General features: G+C 52.5%; 1 protein-coding gene across 2 annotated transcripts in view; it reads left to right on the top strand.

Annotated features, from left to right (window-relative positions):
- Nucleotides 1-1620: 1620 nt before the first annotated feature.
- Nucleotides 1621-18027, top strand: part of SEZ6L (seizure related 6 homolog like) — a 166527-nt gene continuing 150120 nt past the window's right edge. For both annotated transcript variants that reach the window (XM_053669851.1, XM_053669852.1), the window contains exon 1: nucleotides 1621-1762. In XM_053669851.1, coding sequence (XP_053525826.1) covers nucleotides 1669-1762 — 94 coding nt within the window. In that variant the 5' untranslated portion in view covers nucleotides 1621-1668. The remainder of the gene's footprint in view (nucleotides 1763-18027) is intronic.

Genomic DNA, 18027 nt, shown 5'->3' on the forward strand with positions numbered 1-18027 from the left:
CTGACCCACGCCGGTCAGGGCAACCCCCTCTTTCTAAAATGCCATTGGCTTTACTGCTGGAAATGGAAACTTCTTAGACCAAGCAGGGAGTTTTTTACTGGGGGCTCTCTGTCCCGCAGAACCTAATGCGAGTCTGGACTTGCAGGGAATACGAGGTAAAAGAGCACTGAGTGAATACTTGGATGCGGAAGCTGTGGGTGGGGGTGAGGAGATCTTCCCATCCTCTGGCCCAAAGTGCTTCCGCTCCCCCCTGACCTCCTGCACCCGGTACTCAGCCCGCCACTGGGTCGTTACAGACACTCCCAGCTCCGCCACTCCCAGCCTGAGACGGCTGCTGCCACTGCATCCTGCTGTCCAACTGCTGCCTCTGCCCGCTCAGGCTGCAGTGTGTAGACAGTGTGGCAAGGTAGCGTGCAGGGGAGAAGGAGAGAAGCTTCTGATCGGGAGGCGCCACCTGGGAAGCTGGCTGCGGGGGGACAAAGGTGGTCCATACTGTCAGCCTCCAAAGCCTTCCCCTCTAGCTCTTGGCTAGTGCCTGTCCCATCTAGTCCTTGGTTAAAGCCTGTCCCCAAGCATGGGCCTGTCTCCTTCATCTATTGAACCCCCACGCCCACCATCACTACTTCCATTTGTAGAGAAAAGTTGCTGATAATCCAGCTGGGCACCAGCACTGCCCATGAGGGTGGGCCTTGAACTCCAGCTCAGACTGGGCTGGGGAGGCTGTAGCAGGGGCCAGGGGCTGAGCAGAGAGGAAGCCTTGGCTGGCTCTGGTGCCCGGTGGTCAGCAGGGAAGGGAAAGATGGCTCTGGGACCGAAACATGGGTACGTTCTCACTCACAGTCTCTGGCTGGGCTTCAGAGAGGTAAGCAGCCCTCAGGTACCGGATGCACAATTTTGCGGCCATTTCTATCGTTCTAGGGAGATCCACAGCTCGTGTGAGATCCGTAGAGTTTGAGATTTTCTAGGTTATGGGCACTCACTTCGGAAACCCGGGAGGGCTGGCAGAGAAGACGGCCGATTGGGGCCCAAAAGGGCCTGGGAGGGTTGAAGTGCGGTGGAGAGGGCTGGACTTGGGGTCCGTTTGGAGGGGCTGGACAGTGATAAGCTCTAGGCCGCTCACAGGCTGAAGGGCGCGCTGGGCGTTGAGGCCTTCATGTCACCATCTGGAAAATGGTCCCGAGCTCTCCAGCCTCGCCTCGCCAGCGCGCGGCTTCTGTGAGCATCCGCTGAGCAGCGGCGCTCGGCCCCCAGGATGCAGGGGGAATTGGCGTTAAACTTTGCGGGGCCGATGGGCCCGCGGCCAGAGGCAGAGGCGGGCACCCAGGGCGGCGGCCCCTCTCCCTCGCTGCCCGCCCGCCCGCCAGCCCCCTCCCTCCCTGCACTGCTCGGTCCCAGCCCCCTCCCTCCTCCCGCTAGCTCCCCGCTCGCTGGTTCGTTCGCCGGCTCCTCCTCACTCGCCCGCCCGCGCCCAGAGCAGCTCGGCCGGAAGGATCGCGGGGCTGAACACGCGTCCGCTCGGGGGGCTCCGGCGGCTGCCCTGGCCCTCAGCCCCCTCCCTCGCTCCCGCCTTCCCTGCCTCGCTCGCCGCCTCCCTCCCTCCCTTCTTGCCCTGCTCCCGCGCTGTCCGCCCGCCTTGCAGCCCGCGGCTCCGCGCCCCCCACAGCCACGATGCCAGCGGCCCGGCCGCCCGCGGCGGGACTCGGCGGGATCCCCCTGCTCCTCGCTCTGCTCCTCGGGAGCCCCGCGGCTGCTCTGCAGGGAGGTAAGCCCCGGGAGGGGTGGGGCTGGGGAGGGGGCAAAGTTGTAGTGAGTATGGGGCGGCTGGGGGTCCCGGCTGCCCCGGGCCACTCAGGCACCACCCACTACCCGCTGGGATGGGCGCGGGGGTGGCTGCCTGAATTCGGGGCAAGGAACCGCGTCCCCTTGGCCCGGCTCATGGGCGCGTGGAGGTGTCTGCCAGACTCGGCGCTTCCCTGCTTTGCTTGCCGGCTCTGGTCTTCCCGGCTGTGGGGCTGCCTCGCCTTTGCAGTCCCAGAGAACCTCCTTGGAGGAGGGTAGCTTCCCAGATTCCCGGGGCTCCCTGCAGACTGCACCCGGGGCTGGGCGCCAGGCAGTGCTCACCCTTTCTGGGAGAGGATGAGAAGCGGGCAGCAGGTCCGCCCCGAAACTGACCGCTGGACTCCCACCGCGCTGCTCCCTCCCACTCTAGGACCTGCTTTTGGCCCAGGTTGCCCCAGGGACCTGGTTTTAGGGTGGATCTCAACCAAGTGTCTGGAAGCCGAACTTGGGTGTGGCTTTTGCCTAGAGGCCATTCGAGGGGGCTCAAGCTTCTCAGACCTGGTTGGGGGCGGGGGTCGGCGGCTAGGACAGGAGATGTTAGGTCACAGTCAAGAACCTGGGGAACTCCCCACTTCTTGCTCCCCCTGACTGCCTAGCGTCTTTAAACACTGTTAAGAATTGTGTGTTGGGGGAGGGGGTGATAGTTTCACCCACCACGTGCTTGGCGGTCCGGAAGGGGGATCCACGTTCAGTGGAGGATAGTGGCGACTTCCTCCCAGACCTGGAGCTGAACCCTCTTCTCCGCCCGGCTGAGGTACCCCAGAAAAAATTGGGGAGGAGCACTGAGATGAAGAGATGAGCGCCTAGCTCATCCCGAGCTAACTCCATGAACTCGGAGGGTTTGATGAGGTCACTAGAAGACTCAGGAGTAGAGGGCACCGCTGGTAGACCCGCCTGGCCTCACCTTCGGAAAGGTCCAACCCCCTGTCCCAGAAAAGCGCTCCTCACGGGGGCAGGAAAAAGCGGGCGGTGGCAGGGTCTGCCCAGGCTGAAGACGGGTGGAGAGCGCGCACTTCACCTCGTCTCCTATTTCGACCACTTGGACCTGGAGTCGAGGGACAGGTGGTGCCCCTTCTCCCTGAGCAGTTCCGGCCCCCTGGCGCGCACACCTGCTTTCAGCACCAAAGGCCGCGGACAGCTCTCGGCTCCCCGGCCCTAGCTCTGGGTCCCTCTCCCTCCAACTCTTCCCCAAGGCCTGGAGTGCCCTCCACAGCATAAATCAGGCATTTGTATCCCCCCACCCCCTTCTCTTCAAACGCAGAGGCCAGAATGTAGAGTGAAGAAAAGAATTCACCACCTTTTGTTTAACAAAGCATATTAGAGCACCCCCCACCCCCAACTTATGAGACAGTAATATCCACAATTTGCACAAGGTCTGGACAGTTTCTCTGGGGAAGATGAGAGTAGCGAATTGGCCGGGAGAAATCGTTCCCACCGCAGCTCGCCCTTCCGTCATTAGCTGTCTCTTTCCAACAATGGCTGGGTGGCCTTGAACAGAGTCCACACGCCCCTCCCCCCTCGCTCCCCACCTTTTGAATCCGTGTTGTGACTGACACACACTGAAAGAACCTAAAGCCAGCCAGTGGCTTGCTGGCTTTTCTAAAGCGATTCTGCCTCCAAGGACCACACTCTTTGAAACACCACCCTTCAGAAAAAATGTCTGAATGGCCCACCTTGAATTGTTGTCCAAGAAAAGGATCTCGATATCTCGTTTCCATCACTGGCTTCAAACACGAAATGTGTGTGTGTGCTGATTTTTTAAGACATTTTATGTAGTTTCTCCAACTCTGCACTATGGCTAGCCAGCATCCTTTTTAATAAACTTCAGGCCACCGCCAAATTAAAGTCAACTCCTGTACTGCTTCTGAAGGCCCGTTAATAACCATGTTGTTCTGACTCTGAGACTCTGAGTCATCAGGAGGGCGTGCGGGTGGCCAATGAGCGTTGCCAGTTCTGATGGTGCATTTGGAAGCAACTGACCTTCCACAGTAATTCTATTTTTACCACAGGGCCCAATTCCACTGGTGTCAGATGGAGAACCATCCCTCTGATTCTGCGCTGGAAGCTAGCCCTCCCGTTCCCCGTGCAGTAAGGGAATTTGTAGATACTTGAAAGGAACTTGTTGCTACATTCTCATGCAGGTCACGTGACTCTCCGGGCCATTTTGCTGTGAGGCATGAATAAGTATAGAGTGTAACTTGTTTTTGAAGAGGCTTCTTATTGTCTAAGATATGCACATGGGGAATAATTGCAACTGCGTGCTGAGACTGCAGAGCCTGCATGTAATTTCTTTTCTTTTTCTCTTGAATTAATAAAGCAAATTGAATAGCGCTCATATTTGCTGTTTTCTCCCATCTCTAATGCGCACAGTTGTTAGATTCACTTAAAGACCATTTTCATTATGGATTGGCATTCTTTTCCACGGTGCTTCGGCTGCCCCTGCCGGGGACCCCCTTATGTCTAAGCTTCAGGGATTCTCCTTGTGTTCGAGTGTCTGGGTGACACATCAGAAAAATAATGCGTTCCTTTCCTCTCTCTTCCAAGGCACAAGGGTGTGACTTGATCAGAGTGGCTCGTTTTCAGGTTTTGCTCACAAGTTCATTCCTGCTATTGGAAAAGCTCTTCAAAAGGGCTCCATTTACGGGTCCTCAGGTCTGGTTCTCAATTTCTGCAACACGCCAGTAGTGCAGACCTCCACTAGGGGCGCTCAAAGCCATCTTTGGTGATGGAGGGCAGAAGAGATGAACTCTGACCTCCGGAGCCACAGGAGTGTGCAGGCCAAAGGGGAGCAGAATGGCGCTCTCCCAGCCTGGAGATGGCCCCGCCGCTGCCTCCACCCTCCCTCTCTCTGCTCAATGCAACTGGTTCCTATTTCTTGGAGAGAAATTACTGATGATAGGATGCTTGCAGTGAAAAAGAGGAAGGAGAGGTGGAGAGAGGGCAGGAGGACCTGCTGAGAAAGGCGTCCTTGGAATACAGAGTTCAACTTCCCTTTTTATACTGGCGTGTGTCTCCTTCACGGAGCCAAATTCTAAAACCCCAGAGAGGACTTACAAGGCCGTTCTGGGGAGCTTGGCTGAGCTGGGCACTGGAATTGGAGTTACAGGGTTCTCCGGTCAAGACTGTTGTGGTTTCGGAATTGGCGTGGTCTCCATCGGGGCACAGCTTCACTGTTTCTGAGTGTGTGCTATGCAGTGGGACTACATCCTCTGAGCCTTCGTGTCACCATCTGTGGCACGGGGTTGCGGGTGATCGGCGGTCCCAGCCTGGAGGGAAGGGTGTGATGATGATTACATAACGCTTCCTTGCAAGGTGCCTGGCACATCATAGATGCCAAGTAATGTTTACTCCCATTTGGCCCCTGCTTTTCAAAGAGCAAATCTCCCCTCTTGGTAGACGCCAAGGAAGGAAATCCCTGAAATTAGTGTGAACCAGATGTTGCCCTGAATATCTAGATAATTTAGGCCAAAGTAGCAGGGATGGCGGGGTGGGGGGGTGAGGGGGGTGAGTGAGTAGCTCCAGCGCCTCTCTGCTGCCTGTGGCAGGTACAGACCCTCTTCCTTTCCAGACTCTGGTGCTGTATCTCCTTGAACTTCAGTGTGACCATCAGGAAGCAGAGTTCATGGTACCAGAGATGGAGGGTGGAAGGTTAATGGTTGGAGAGAAGATGTAAGACGAGAATCTTCTGGAAAAGACATCTACTCATTCATTCGTTCACTCATTCATTCACTTAACCTTGGCTGAGCAGGCCACAGGCCCCGTGTTGGGTGTTGGGGACACACAAGAGTAATACAAAAAGGTCCCTGTCACCGTGAGGGCGGCCTAGCGAGAGAGAGCTGCAGGCAAACCACCAGTGTTGGAAGCAGATGTCAGAGTGCGTGGGAGCCCACAGGTGGCTGTGTTCGGTTCTGGCCAGGGGTGGTCAGTGAGGGACTCCCTGAGTGGGTAGCATTTGAGCTGGCCCTGAGGGAGGTGACAGGGACCAGCAGCCAGAGGGGAGACTTCCACAGTAGTGAAGATCCTAAAGAAGGCTTCACTTTCAGAACATATCACACACCCGTGGGATTGAGGAAGGGGAGCAGGAGTGGGTGGGGGGGAAGGTGGGCAGGCACACATGGTCACACCTGAAACAGATCTCGTGCCCTGCCCGCTCTCCTTGCACCCCCTGGACATCGTGGGCTCAGAGCTGGAACAAAGCCCTGGGAGCCGCGGTGTTGCTGTTGTCCACTAGAGGTTGCGATGACACTGAGGGAGTCCGCTCCAGGACCGCCAGGCCCAGTGGCTGAGTACAGACTGCAGCGCTTGCCTGGGTAAACACTGCTTTACCGGACTTGCATATTTGCATAATCCTCTGGTTACCGTAGCTCCTCAGAAGCAGCCCCCTTGGCGGTGGTGAAGGTGGGGGTGGGGAAGAACAGGGCTGCTTTAAGGGGGCAATAAAAGGACTCTGAGTTCAGAGGAGGAGGTCAGTGCCGTAACTTACAGTTGCCCACTGAACCACACGGAGGTTAGGGGGACTGACCTCCCCCCGCCCCTGTGGTCAAAAATTCGAACATAAGTTTTGACCCCCCCCAAACCTAACTACGAAGAGTCAACTGGCAATCAATAATATAAACAGTCAATTAACACATTTTGCTTATGTGTTATATACTGTATTCTTACAATAATGTTATAGAAAACATTATTAAGAAAATAATAAGGAACAGAAAATACATTTACAGCACTGTACCGATTTATCTTAAAATCCACATATAGGCGGACCCTCACAGTTCAGACTTCGGGAGGGAGGTGCTGACGTGGGAGGCTGGACCCCCAAACACCCCAAGTGTCTCTTCTGGGCTTGGGATGAGAGAGTGACAAAATGCGGTGCTGCTCTTCGCCATTTCATGGGGCTGTCCCTGTGCCCACCCTGTGTTCACTCAGTGGGCCCTCACCCAGCCTACCAGATGGAGTCCCTAGACCGTCCAGACGAGGGGGCAGAGCCAGGGCAGGGTGTCCTGGCCAGTGGGCTGATGGAGGCAGGACTCAAACCCGAGTGTGACTGTGACAGCTGAGCCCCGGGGCATGAGCGTGCAGGTGTCCTATGGTGCCGGCCGGACGGAGAGCTGATACAAGCTTGGAATTCAAGGCCGTGTGGCCGGACTCTGAGAGGGGAAGTGTTTTCTCACTCGGGGCGAAGGTCAGGTGTCACAGGTCAGCTCACAGCACGGAAAAACAGGGCATCTCCAACCCCCCCAAAGGCATCTGGGTGAACCATCTTTCTGGTCTTCCTCCTGCTGTTCCTTCCGCCTGTGTTGTCATCCGAAGGGGCTATACAAGGGGAAGGGGTTCAGAGAGGAAATTCCCAGTGGGCCGATTTTAGCAGCACCATCTTGCGAGACATACTTTAGCTCTCCAAACCTCTTTCAGTCTTATAGGCCGAGGGGCAGGGTCCTGTTGCCCTGGTGAGATTGCTACAAGCAGTCAGTGCGTGTCAATGTGCGTAGCCCATAGCACATGCCCAGTAAGAATTTGCCATCATTGCTGCTATTACTCATCGGGTGAACTTCAAAACCCAGTCCCTAAGTGTCTTTTTCTGTGAGACCGTCCCTGGCCTCCTTCCTCTTTGGGTCAGTGACGTGTGACCCGCTGGGCCCTCCATCACATTTTCTCTCCCCGTGATAGGTAACTTACGCCCTGAGAACACACGAGTTACCGATTCTATGCCCCCCTCCCACCAGACAGTGAACTCTTCGGAAATCTCAACTGACTGTTAGTCATCCCGTCTTTCTTAGCCTGTGTCTCACCCAGCCTAAGGGCTCAACCCATCTGTAAAACCATGTTAAATTGCTTTTCATCTTAAGCATCGTTGTGAGGAGGTGTAATCAGAGTCCTAAGATCTGAATTTAATGTTCAGCTCTTTCTCTGACATCTTTGTGGCCTTCAGCAGCCTGTGTGAGCCCAGGTCCTCATCGGAAAAATGGAAGTGATAATAGTGTTACTATGAGAAAAAGCAATGAGGTCATAGATGTGAAATCACTGAAGAATTCTACCCCAAAAAGAGAGGAGAAAGAAAAATTAGAAGATGAAGAAGGAGAGAAATACACTTTGTAAAAAGAAAAAAAGCCCTGGCGTGTATAGCTCAGTGGATTGAGTACAGGCTGTGAACCAAAGGGTTGTCAGTTCGATTCCCAGTCAGGGAACATGCCTGGGTTGCAGGGCAGGTCCCCAGTGGGGGCCACGTTCCCAGTGGGGGCCACATGAGAGGCAACCACACTTTGATGTTTCTCCCTCTCTTTCTCCCTCCCTTCCCCTCTCTCTAAAAATAAAATCTTTTAAAAAATGATTTTTTAAAAAAAAGAGAGACAAAAAAAACCACACATTTGTGCAAACACAGAGCCATAAGACGGGCCATTTAATGGGTCCTTGCTGAAGTCATCTTTCTATCCAAAGGAATGTTGGCGGCACTTACTTGCCCTGTGGTAGCTCTTTCCAAAATAGAACTTTCGGGGCACAACCAAGTTGTAGAATCCTCCTTCTCTTGGGTGGCTGGGAGCTGCCAACATGGCAAATACATAGAAAACTGGGAAAGTTCAGCAAAGTGAGTGAAAGCTCAGACTTTAGAGTCAGAACAACCTGAGTTTAAATCTGTGGCTTCCCATTAGATGCATGACCTTGGCAAACCACTTTGTCTCCGGACCTAGATCTTAAATCTTGCAGGGGCGGGGGATGGTCTATGCTCTGTCCACTCCCCAGGGCTCTTGTAATCGTGGGGGGTGGGGAGGGAGCATAAAAATGAAACACGGTACATTTCCTGGTGCCCATAATATTATCAGATTGCAGCAGTTCTTCAGGGTCCCCAGCTGCCTTGGTCCTCTCCCCGATCATTTCATTTTATTGAGGAAAGAGACCCAAAGACAGGAAGGCACCTACTTATTGCAAGTGAAGGCAGAGTGAGGACTCAAGCCTCTGAGTCCAGGCTTCTGACCCCTGTTCTAAAGTGAACCCCCCCCCCTTTAAGGACAATGGAATCCTTGCTTTCTTCGAGGATTTCTGCCTGTTCTGAAACACAGAGATGTGGCAACAAAAGCCTTAAGGGCGCCTGTCTCCATAAAAGCCACGGCATCCATTACTGCATCGAGTGCTTATGTGATGTGGCCGTGGCAGAGTGACTATATATAGGAGCTTTGGTAGGGGCTGAAGTCAAGCCATAGCTCCCTCTCCCCGCCCCCCGACTGGGCACCTGAATTTCTGAGGCACCAGTGAACCAGGTTGCACCTGGGAAAGGTGCCATCCAAGCAGATGGCTCAAGTCAAGCAAGCAAGAGTAAACCATGGAGGTTGGGGGAGGCGCAGGTCCCAGGCCAGGTGCCCTCCTGTGCTTCCTTGCTCTCACGTGGGTCAGGAGAGCAGCTGATTGAGAAACACAGCAGGAATATGGGATGGGAGAGCCAGGGCAGGGTCACGTGAGGCATAGATGATGTGCTCAGGGCCAGCCTTGGGCAGTAGTCCGCTGGACGCCAGGGACGACCCAGGGGCTGGAGACGAGAGCAAGGTGGGTGGGTACAGTCTAGTGTATGGGATCTGGAGCTTGAGACAAGTCTTACAGGGAAGAGAAATGGCTGTGAGGTTCCAGGTGACAGTTTCCTTGTCTGGTCCCAACCCTTGCCAGTTTGGAGGTGGACACGAGCCAAAGCTTAGCATCATCATACACCAGTGAGTTCAGGATGCTGAAACAGAGCGTTGGTCCAGGACCAGGAGCCCAGCCTGGTGAGACAGTGTAGCTTAATAACGCAGATGCTGGAGTCAGAGACGTATCGATCCCGACCCACAGGTGTGATCTTAGGCAAGTCACTTCACTCTGAGATGATGGCGGTAGGGGGCGATGACGATGACACTGATGATTTCGTTATTGTTGTTACTCTGAGCCATTCTCCCGATTCTCAGATCACTGCTGGCTTCCAAAAGAGGGACCATGCTGTCTTTTGGTTGTATAGAATAAAGAGACCCCCAGAATAGTTCAGGAATAAGAAGGCTCACTCAAAGAGTAGCCCCAATGTTAGGTCAAGGATGTTCCAAGGACTGGCTCCTCTCATCATTTCTATCTCATGGCATCGATTTCTCTGTCATCAGTTGCTTCTGGCTGCCTCGCCTTTGCCTGCCTTCTGCTCACTCACCACGGATCCCCCTCATTACCTACACGTGGGCCGTCCTGGCTTCTCCAGCTCCAACTGTGCACGTGGGCAGTCTAACACGGGAGCCACAAGTCACAGGTGGCTGTTTGATTTTAAATCTGAATTAATTAAAATTAAATTAAGTTAGAATTAGAGTTTTTCGGTCCCACTGACCACATTTCAAGCGCTCAGTTCCACGCATGGGGCAGCCCAGAGAGAGAACATTTTCATGTCGACAGAAAGTCGTCTTGAACGGCACTGCAGTCCGACACACCTCCCAGCACTCAACGTCTTCCTGGTTCAGATTCCTGAGAGGTCTGTTCTGCCCAGGTAATAGGTTGGCTGTTCGCACTGAATCTGATCATCTGTGTGGTAAGCGTGCCATGGGGCACCATACGGGGCCACTCAGGTCTACGCTCTGGGTGAGTAATCACCACTAATGACATTTCACGCGCTTGCTCTGCTGGCCTTGGTAGTTGCTTTCTCAACCCTTTTAATTTGCTTGGAGGTGGCTCTGGAACCCTTTCACCAGTCCATCCATATTCATCAAAGTGCCTCACTGATGCACACAACTGGAGAGCTGAGAAGAATTGCAATGTGTCGTAACTGTGGGTTTTGTCTCCTTTCCGCGCACACGGCACAGTGAGATTCTTGGGGTCAGAGGTTGACTCCTATTTCCTCTCTATTCTCAGCTGTTTTGTTGAATGGATGAGTGAATGAATGAATGAAATGCATTCTTTGGCATGTCTGATTCAAATTTGGGGGGGGGGCATAAGACACAAAAGCATTTGCAGAAACTGCACAGTCTTTACATCATTCAGGTAAACTTGACTTAGGAAAAAATAACTTATGGTAAGAGTGTGTGAGAGGGGTCAGCCTAAACTGCTACATTTAGGTAGTAAAAAGTGATCCATCCTCTTTGAAAATCAAGCTGGAGGAAAAAGGGAAGTGAAGCTTCGAGAGCGGGTCCCAGGAGTCCTCCCTCCCTGTGAACGGTCCAGCAGGAAGGAGAACAATGCGTTTCGGGGCAGTCATGGAGATCGGTGGAGATCAGTGGGGGGACAGGATGTGCTTTTTATAAACCGTGCTTCCAGGCCTGGTTTCAGTCACACAGCTATTGTATAACATTGCAGTTTCTCAAAGCTTTATTATTACGGAGACAGGGGGAGGAGGTGTTGGAAGGAGTGTGCTCAGGAGTCAACTTGCTGAGCGGAATGAGGCAGGCCCAATGGTGGATCCCAGCTGAGCCACCGGTGTGTTGTGTGATGCTCGAGGAAGTCACCTAACCAGCTCCAGCCTTAGTTTCCCTGTGCACAGGGAGCACCCAGTGCTCTCTCCACCTGGCTGCACAGGGTGGGTGGTAAGAATGCAATGCATAGGGCGCCTCCCTGCACAACCCCAGGAGGAGCTGTTTTTTACACTGCAGTGTATGTGAGTGGCTTCCCCGAAAAGCAAGCCATGCACGACCTATGCCACCTTCTGTGGCAGCCCTGGGCGTGGAAGTGCACCCCCCACCTCTCAACTATAAGGTGATTAACAAAGGGAGAGGGAGGGAGCGCCTTCAATTGCTTACTCCCTGAGGTCTTCTGATCAAGCCTCCACCTCTGCACCCCCCTTTAAAGTAGGGTTACCAAGTTATAAAGTTAATGTGGGCCAATCACCTTGGCAATTAATGCAAAAAAAAAAAAAAAAATCAGGTCTAGTTTTCCAGGGCTTCAGGAAGGGAAATTTGCCTAATTTATGGCATAAATAAAAAATGATATGTTGAGTCTAATTTGCATATTTTTACTTCCATTGGGGTAAAAACAACATTTTCTTGTTGCCTCTGCTTTTAAGGAAAGTCTCAGATCTCTTTTGTTAATCCAAATATGTACGTTTAAGCAAGTCCCTTAACCTCTCTAGGCCTCGATTCCCTCGGCTGTGAAATGAGAATGATAAATGGACCCACGTCACAGGACTGTAGTAAGGACTCAAGGGTTGACCTGGTAAAGTTCATAGCATAGTAGCTGGGGCAGAGTAGGAGGTCAGTCATTACAGGAACATATATAACATAAAATATATCGTCATCGTTCATTCAACATGTGTCTAGCCCTATACTGGTGTCACTGGCAAGTCTGAAGGGTGTGGTATCACTGTGCACCCCTCCCAGGACCCTGCCCCAGCCCAGCACGTAGCAGGTGTCCAGTCCTGAGATGCACGAGCAAAGGGTCTGTCGTCACCACGCAGCACTTTCCCTGAGATGCAGGTACGTGAGAGCCTTCCTCCCCTTCCAGGCTCCGATGTCCTCCAAGGCGGGGCGTGCGTCCCACTTGGCACTCAATCCCCACCACTTAACAGTACATCTCACAGGAGCTCAATAATTGCAGAGAGGCTGAATAAATGAGTGCTGAAATGTACTTATTATTCATTAATTCGTGTGCAGGAAATGCTTGGTAGTAACATGCCTGGTTGTCTTCCTCACAGACTAAGAACTCCTCACGTCTGTGTCCCCAACATCTGGCCCGGAGCACAGCACGGGGTGGGGAGGCAGTCAGCAGATGCTCCTTGGCGTAGGGCCACGTTCACGAGCTCAGAATTTAGTCCCAGAGACCTGACTCTGACTCCCAGCTTTATCCCTTACAGGCTGCCTAACCGCGGGCAGGTTGCATGCGCTTTACGGCAAAAGGGTGCGCAGGGAAGAGGACTGCGCTGTTTTCGCCGAGTTGATAGGAGACGCAAACAAGGAATTTTCCATCAAGAGCTTAGCCTCGTACCTGACACAAATTAGATACTCGATATAGATACTGCTATGAATAAATGAATGAGTGACCTTTCCCAAGAGTCTTGATAGAGGAAGAGGGACTCTGTGTGCAGGAACCAGCTGGAACAGAATTCGCAATTGCAGGAGCCCCACAGCTAAAAACGTTCTGTGGGAGTTTGGGCAGGAACACTGGTTGTACAGCAGCCACATCTAGAAGCCGCTTCCCAGTTGAAGGTATTTTATTATCTTGGTTGGTAAAATTGAGGTTCCAAGGAAAAGGCAGGGATCTGGATGGGTGAGTCCATCGGACACTGGCTGGTGTTTTAAGCCCAAGGTTCATCTCCGATCAGCCACATAACCCCAGATGGGGAACCATGTGGGTGTGGCCGGGTCCCCCAGGGAGCCCTAGCTGTCAGCTGCTTCCAGAAGACAATTTGTATTTATCCGTCTCTCCCCCATGCTCCTTCCTGCTTCCAGAGCACAAAGACCGCTGGGAGGGCTGGGATGTAAACAAGTGCCTGTGATGTGCAAGAATCTCTGCCATGCCTTCATTTATAGAATCTCACTTAATTATAAGCAGGACTACAAAGGAGACTATGACAGTCATTTGATCATAGATGAGAAAGTTGAGGCTCAGATGGCTAAACAGTGGTGGGTTAGGATCATTCATTCATTCATTCATTCAAGAGTTCATTTTTCTTTCTTCGAGAACTTCTACTTTACCCCAGGCACTTGGTAGGAGTTAGAGATACAGAGAAGAACAAAATAGATCCTTGCCCTCAAAGAGTCTGACATCTAACTATTCTTCAATCTCAGATATGACTCAAAAATGCAACTTCTCTCTCCCCTTCCCTCCATTCTTCACTGCTCTCCCCCTCCTGCTCCTGCCTCTACCCAGCCCACCCCGCCCCCTCCCCATGTCTTCCACGTGGCAGGCAGCTCTCTCCAAGTGCCCGGGGCTGTGTGTGGTGAATCCCCAGGGTGCAGACTGTAGTCTGGATTGATACCTGCACAAGGAAAACTGGTTTGGTGTTACCCACCCTCATTTCTAGTGGGGAAAAAAAAGTAATACTCTTTAATAGGCCTAATAAACATATCACTCAAAGAGAACCTTCAGTGACCAACTCAGACGTCACGGGGACAGACAAGGAACACCAGCAGTCCCTGCTGAGATCAGTGCAACCGGCTTCACTTGCGGCCACAACATGTGGGTGCTTCCTCCTCTCTGGCACGTGGGAAAATGCACCCAGAGCAGCTCTGCGGGGGGTCATGTGGAGCACCTGAATGTGTGTGAACAGACATGATTAATCTGCCCCCTATTCCCACAAAGCATACACTCGGACAATCAGTTAATGAGGCCTGGCCCAAAACAAATGAATTCTTTCGGGTCCTGGGGTAGTTTTACTCAAGCAGACACGAGAATCATCCTTTACTTGTGCACAGCGTGTGACAGAGGACACCCATTACTGTCACAGATTGCCCCGAACAACTCTGAGGGGCGGGGGATATGGAAAATTTGTCCCGTTTTCCAGATGAGGAAACTGAGGGTCAGAGAGGCTTTGCGATGAAACAGCCCCTTGGCCTGACTCTTCCTGCTGTTGATGGTTTTTGAGGAGCACCAGGCCATTATTTTGTAGTATCCTCCACAGTCTGGACACACATCCTTTGAGTTCTTATAGAATGACACCATGCCATCCACACTGGTCTGTAACTTGCTTTTCTCCTTCTTCAGCCTTTTTTCTGTGATTGGAACAAGGTCTCAGGATTTTCTTGATTAGCTCTCTTCCTTGGCCCCTTCCCTCCCCAGCCTCCAACACCCGGTACCCCTCTGGGATCCCTTTCCAGAAGCCATTCTTCACTCCTGTCCCTTGTCATGGTTCTGTGGCCCTAGGCGGACCTCCCTGCTATGGTAAGGAGGCTGAGCTATTCTTCATTTTTGTTTATGCAAGTCTTTCCCCTGGGCTCAGGAAATGGACCGATTCAACCACGGGCAGCAAATATTTAATGAGTGTCTACCCAGCAGGCTCTGCTCTAGGCACAGGAACAAACACCAGCAGGGCCAGCCCTCAAGGAACTTACACTCACAGAGATCTTCCATCCATTCCCGCATTCGGCTTAGTCATTCACTCAACAAATACTCATTAATAAGCCGCGTGCTGGGCAGGTCGCCTGCAGCATGCTGATCGCTCGGTGTTTGCACAATGGGGTGGAAAGAGCAGCCCACCCTTGTAATGAGAGAGAGAGAGAGAAAAGGTGAAGCTTGTGCATCTGAGAGAGTAAACAATTTAAAGAGTTTCCTCAGAACTTCAGATGTTCTCGTGGGCACTGTGTTCTTGAAGGAGCTAAAAGAGCTGGAGGACCGGGAGAGCTGCTCTGACCTCAGAGAGTGTGGGCTGAGTGCGGTTTGCTCACGCCACGTGTGGGGACTCCACCAGGCCCGAGCACCTCGGTCGGACCTCATATCACTCCTTGGTGTGGACTAGCAGAGAGATCATCGGGCCGAGAGTCATGGCACAGCTGTTGAAGGTGTGCTGTGTGACCTTGGGCCCATCTCTGTCCCTCTCTGGGTCTTAGCTTTTCCATCTCTATGTGTAGTGGCCTGTGCTCAGTCAGTTGTTTCCAAAATGGACTGTGAGTTAGAATCCCACGGGGAGCTTTTAAAAACATAGACACCCAGGGTGCACCTCTGCCTACAGCCTGGGGAGCTCCAGACACGCCTAGCAGGGATTTGTGATGCATCAATAAACTACACCTGGTTATTTGACCCTGAAGCCTTTATCTTTTATGATTCCTTTGTTCCTGATAATTATGCCTACCGAACACATGCAGGCAGATGTTGAGCCCTTGACTCACATTGTCTCATTTAAGCCACATGCATAAGAGTCCTATGGGATGCAGACGATTATTCCCATTTTACAACAGTAGCCACTGAGGCTTAGAGATATTCAATGACTTGCTCAAGGGCACACATCTCTACTAAGACCCAGAGCTGTGATTTGCGAGTCTGACTTGAAAAGAATTCACTGCCTCTCTGTGCATGGGTGGGGGTGGAAGTCTACTCACCATGTCCCCTACTTGGGGACACTCCAGGTCTCCCAGTACCTCTTGTCCTTGAAAATCTAATTAACTCTTCCCCCCTCAAATTATAAGAGAAAGTTGATTTGGAAAGTCACAGAGGTAGAAAAGGTGAACTAGCCGGGCTGCGCAGGCCCAGAGAATGAGTTATAAAAGCAAGAGGAGGGCCCTTGGAGCTTCGGGGAGAGACAGAGAGAACGTGTCTGGGGGAAAAGACACGGGCATGAGAGAGAGAGAGAAATCCACCCCGTGGAGTGTGAAATGGATCACACACAGCTTTCTGTGAACCAGGCCGAGGCTGGCCATGCACCAAGACGCCCACCTCACTGCCCGACATGACCGATTGCTGCCGTCAGCCCTCGGCTCCTCTCCTGTGCAGGCAAAAGCACAGGCTGACCCAGGGACCTGTTAGCTCTCTGGTTCCAACTCTCAGCTTGGCCAAGGAGAAGTTGCCAGAGCTTGGGGCATTTGAAGACCTAACAACAAGCCCTTGTGGCAGAGGATGGAGAAAAGGGAAGGAAGTGGGCAGAACGAAGTCAGCAGGTGGTCGAGCCACATCCCTGAGGGCAGGGAGGCTGCCAGAAGGTGTTGAGTTTATCCTCAGGTGCTTAGAAGCCGCAGTAAAGCCGGGGAGTGGCTGGTTCTGGTTTGATGACTGTGACTGTACAGTAGTGGGGCATTATTTAGGAGGCCCTGGCAGACAGGACAGGAAGGAGTTAATCCCATCCCCTCACCTGCCTCCTGCCTCCCAGGTAGTGTCTGGAACCACTGAGTTCCCTTCAGCCCAGCCCCCACCCCTGGCACAGCCTCCTCCCAACTACATGGAAGGGGGTCCCTGCTGTGAGCCTGCTCAGAAATCCGCCGTACTCCCATCCCTTGACCCGTGGGCTATTTTTAAAACCTCCAACTTCTCCACTGACTCCCTTCCTCAAACCTGGCCTGGTGCTTTGAAAGGCTTTCTTTGTCCTTTCTGTGAGGCCGGAGCCCAGAGGAAGCAGTAAAGAGGAGAGGTAAAGAGTATAAATATGGGCAAACGATGATTAAATCCACTCTTTCCCTCCTCCCAAACCCTGATCAGACTTGCTCTTATATATATTACTCCTGACTCTCAGTTTAATGTAGGCCCGACATTGCTGGGCAAATTAAATGACATTTATAACATGGCTTAACTATAAAAATGTGCTTGGGGCAGAAAGTAGAGATACCAAGCCTTCTCCAGCAAAAGACAGTTTTACAAATGCGCGAGCACCTGAACCAATTTGGAGGCCCTGCCACGTTGATGTAGAGCCGGGTAGTGGGGCTGATCCCAAAAGAGGAGAAACAATGATCTGTGTTGACTCATGAGTAAGAGCTGGGACCCTGGCTCCCCTGTATAACCCACAAACCCCATGCTCTCTCCTTCCATGCAGTTTTCCCGGCCTCTCTAAGATGGGTTTGGAACATCGCATCGGAGCACTCAGATTCACTTTGTTTCAGTTAGCTATTGCTGTATAACAAACCACCTCCAAAACTTAGTGGCTTAAAATAACAGCCATCTATTCATTATCTCATATGATGCTGTGGTTTGTCTGGGTTCAGCCTGGAGGTTCCTCTGGTCCGTGTGGTGTTGAACTAGGTGGGAAGGGCCAAGGGCCTTGCCCATATGTGTGGCAGCTTGAGCTGCTTATCACCCAAGGGTCTCAGTTTTCTGTCCTGTGGCCTGTCCATGCGACTTGGGCTTCTGCCAGCCTGACAACTGGGTTCTCGGAGGGAGTGTTCCAAGAGCCAAGGCAAAAGCTGAAAGTCTTTGAAAGGCCAGCTTCAGAAGTTGCACATTGTGTGGCATTGGTCAAAATTCATCACGGGGCCAACTCAGATTCAAGGGGAGAGAACACAGACCCTGCTCTCAATGGGGAGCTGGGTAGTGGCAGAGACTTGGCAGCCACTGTAGTCCACCTCCCTCTCGTACTGACTCATGATCTAGAACGAGTTGTGCCATTATCATGTGCTTCGCAGCTGCTGTGGTGGGTACTCACCACTCTGTACTCAGTGCTTGGTTTACGCCTGCGCCTCCTTCTGCAAAGGGACCGGTGTCTAATTCACTTCAGGTAAAAGGAGGGGTTATTGGCTCATGTTGGATAAAGAGGCTACAGTCTGTGTGGTCATTCCCAGGCAATTCTTGTGAAATACTGGCGAAACCTAGGGACCAACAGTATGTTCTTCTACAGTAGCAGCAGGGATC

This window comes from Artibeus jamaicensis, unplaced genomic scaffold (assembly GCF_021234435.1).
Source record: "Artibeus jamaicensis isolate MK-2021 breed Jamaican fruit bat unplaced genomic scaffold, CSHL_Jam_final contig_525, whole genome shotgun sequence".
NCBI classification, from domain to species: domain Eukaryota; kingdom Metazoa; phylum Chordata; class Mammalia; order Chiroptera; family Phyllostomidae; genus Artibeus; species Artibeus jamaicensis.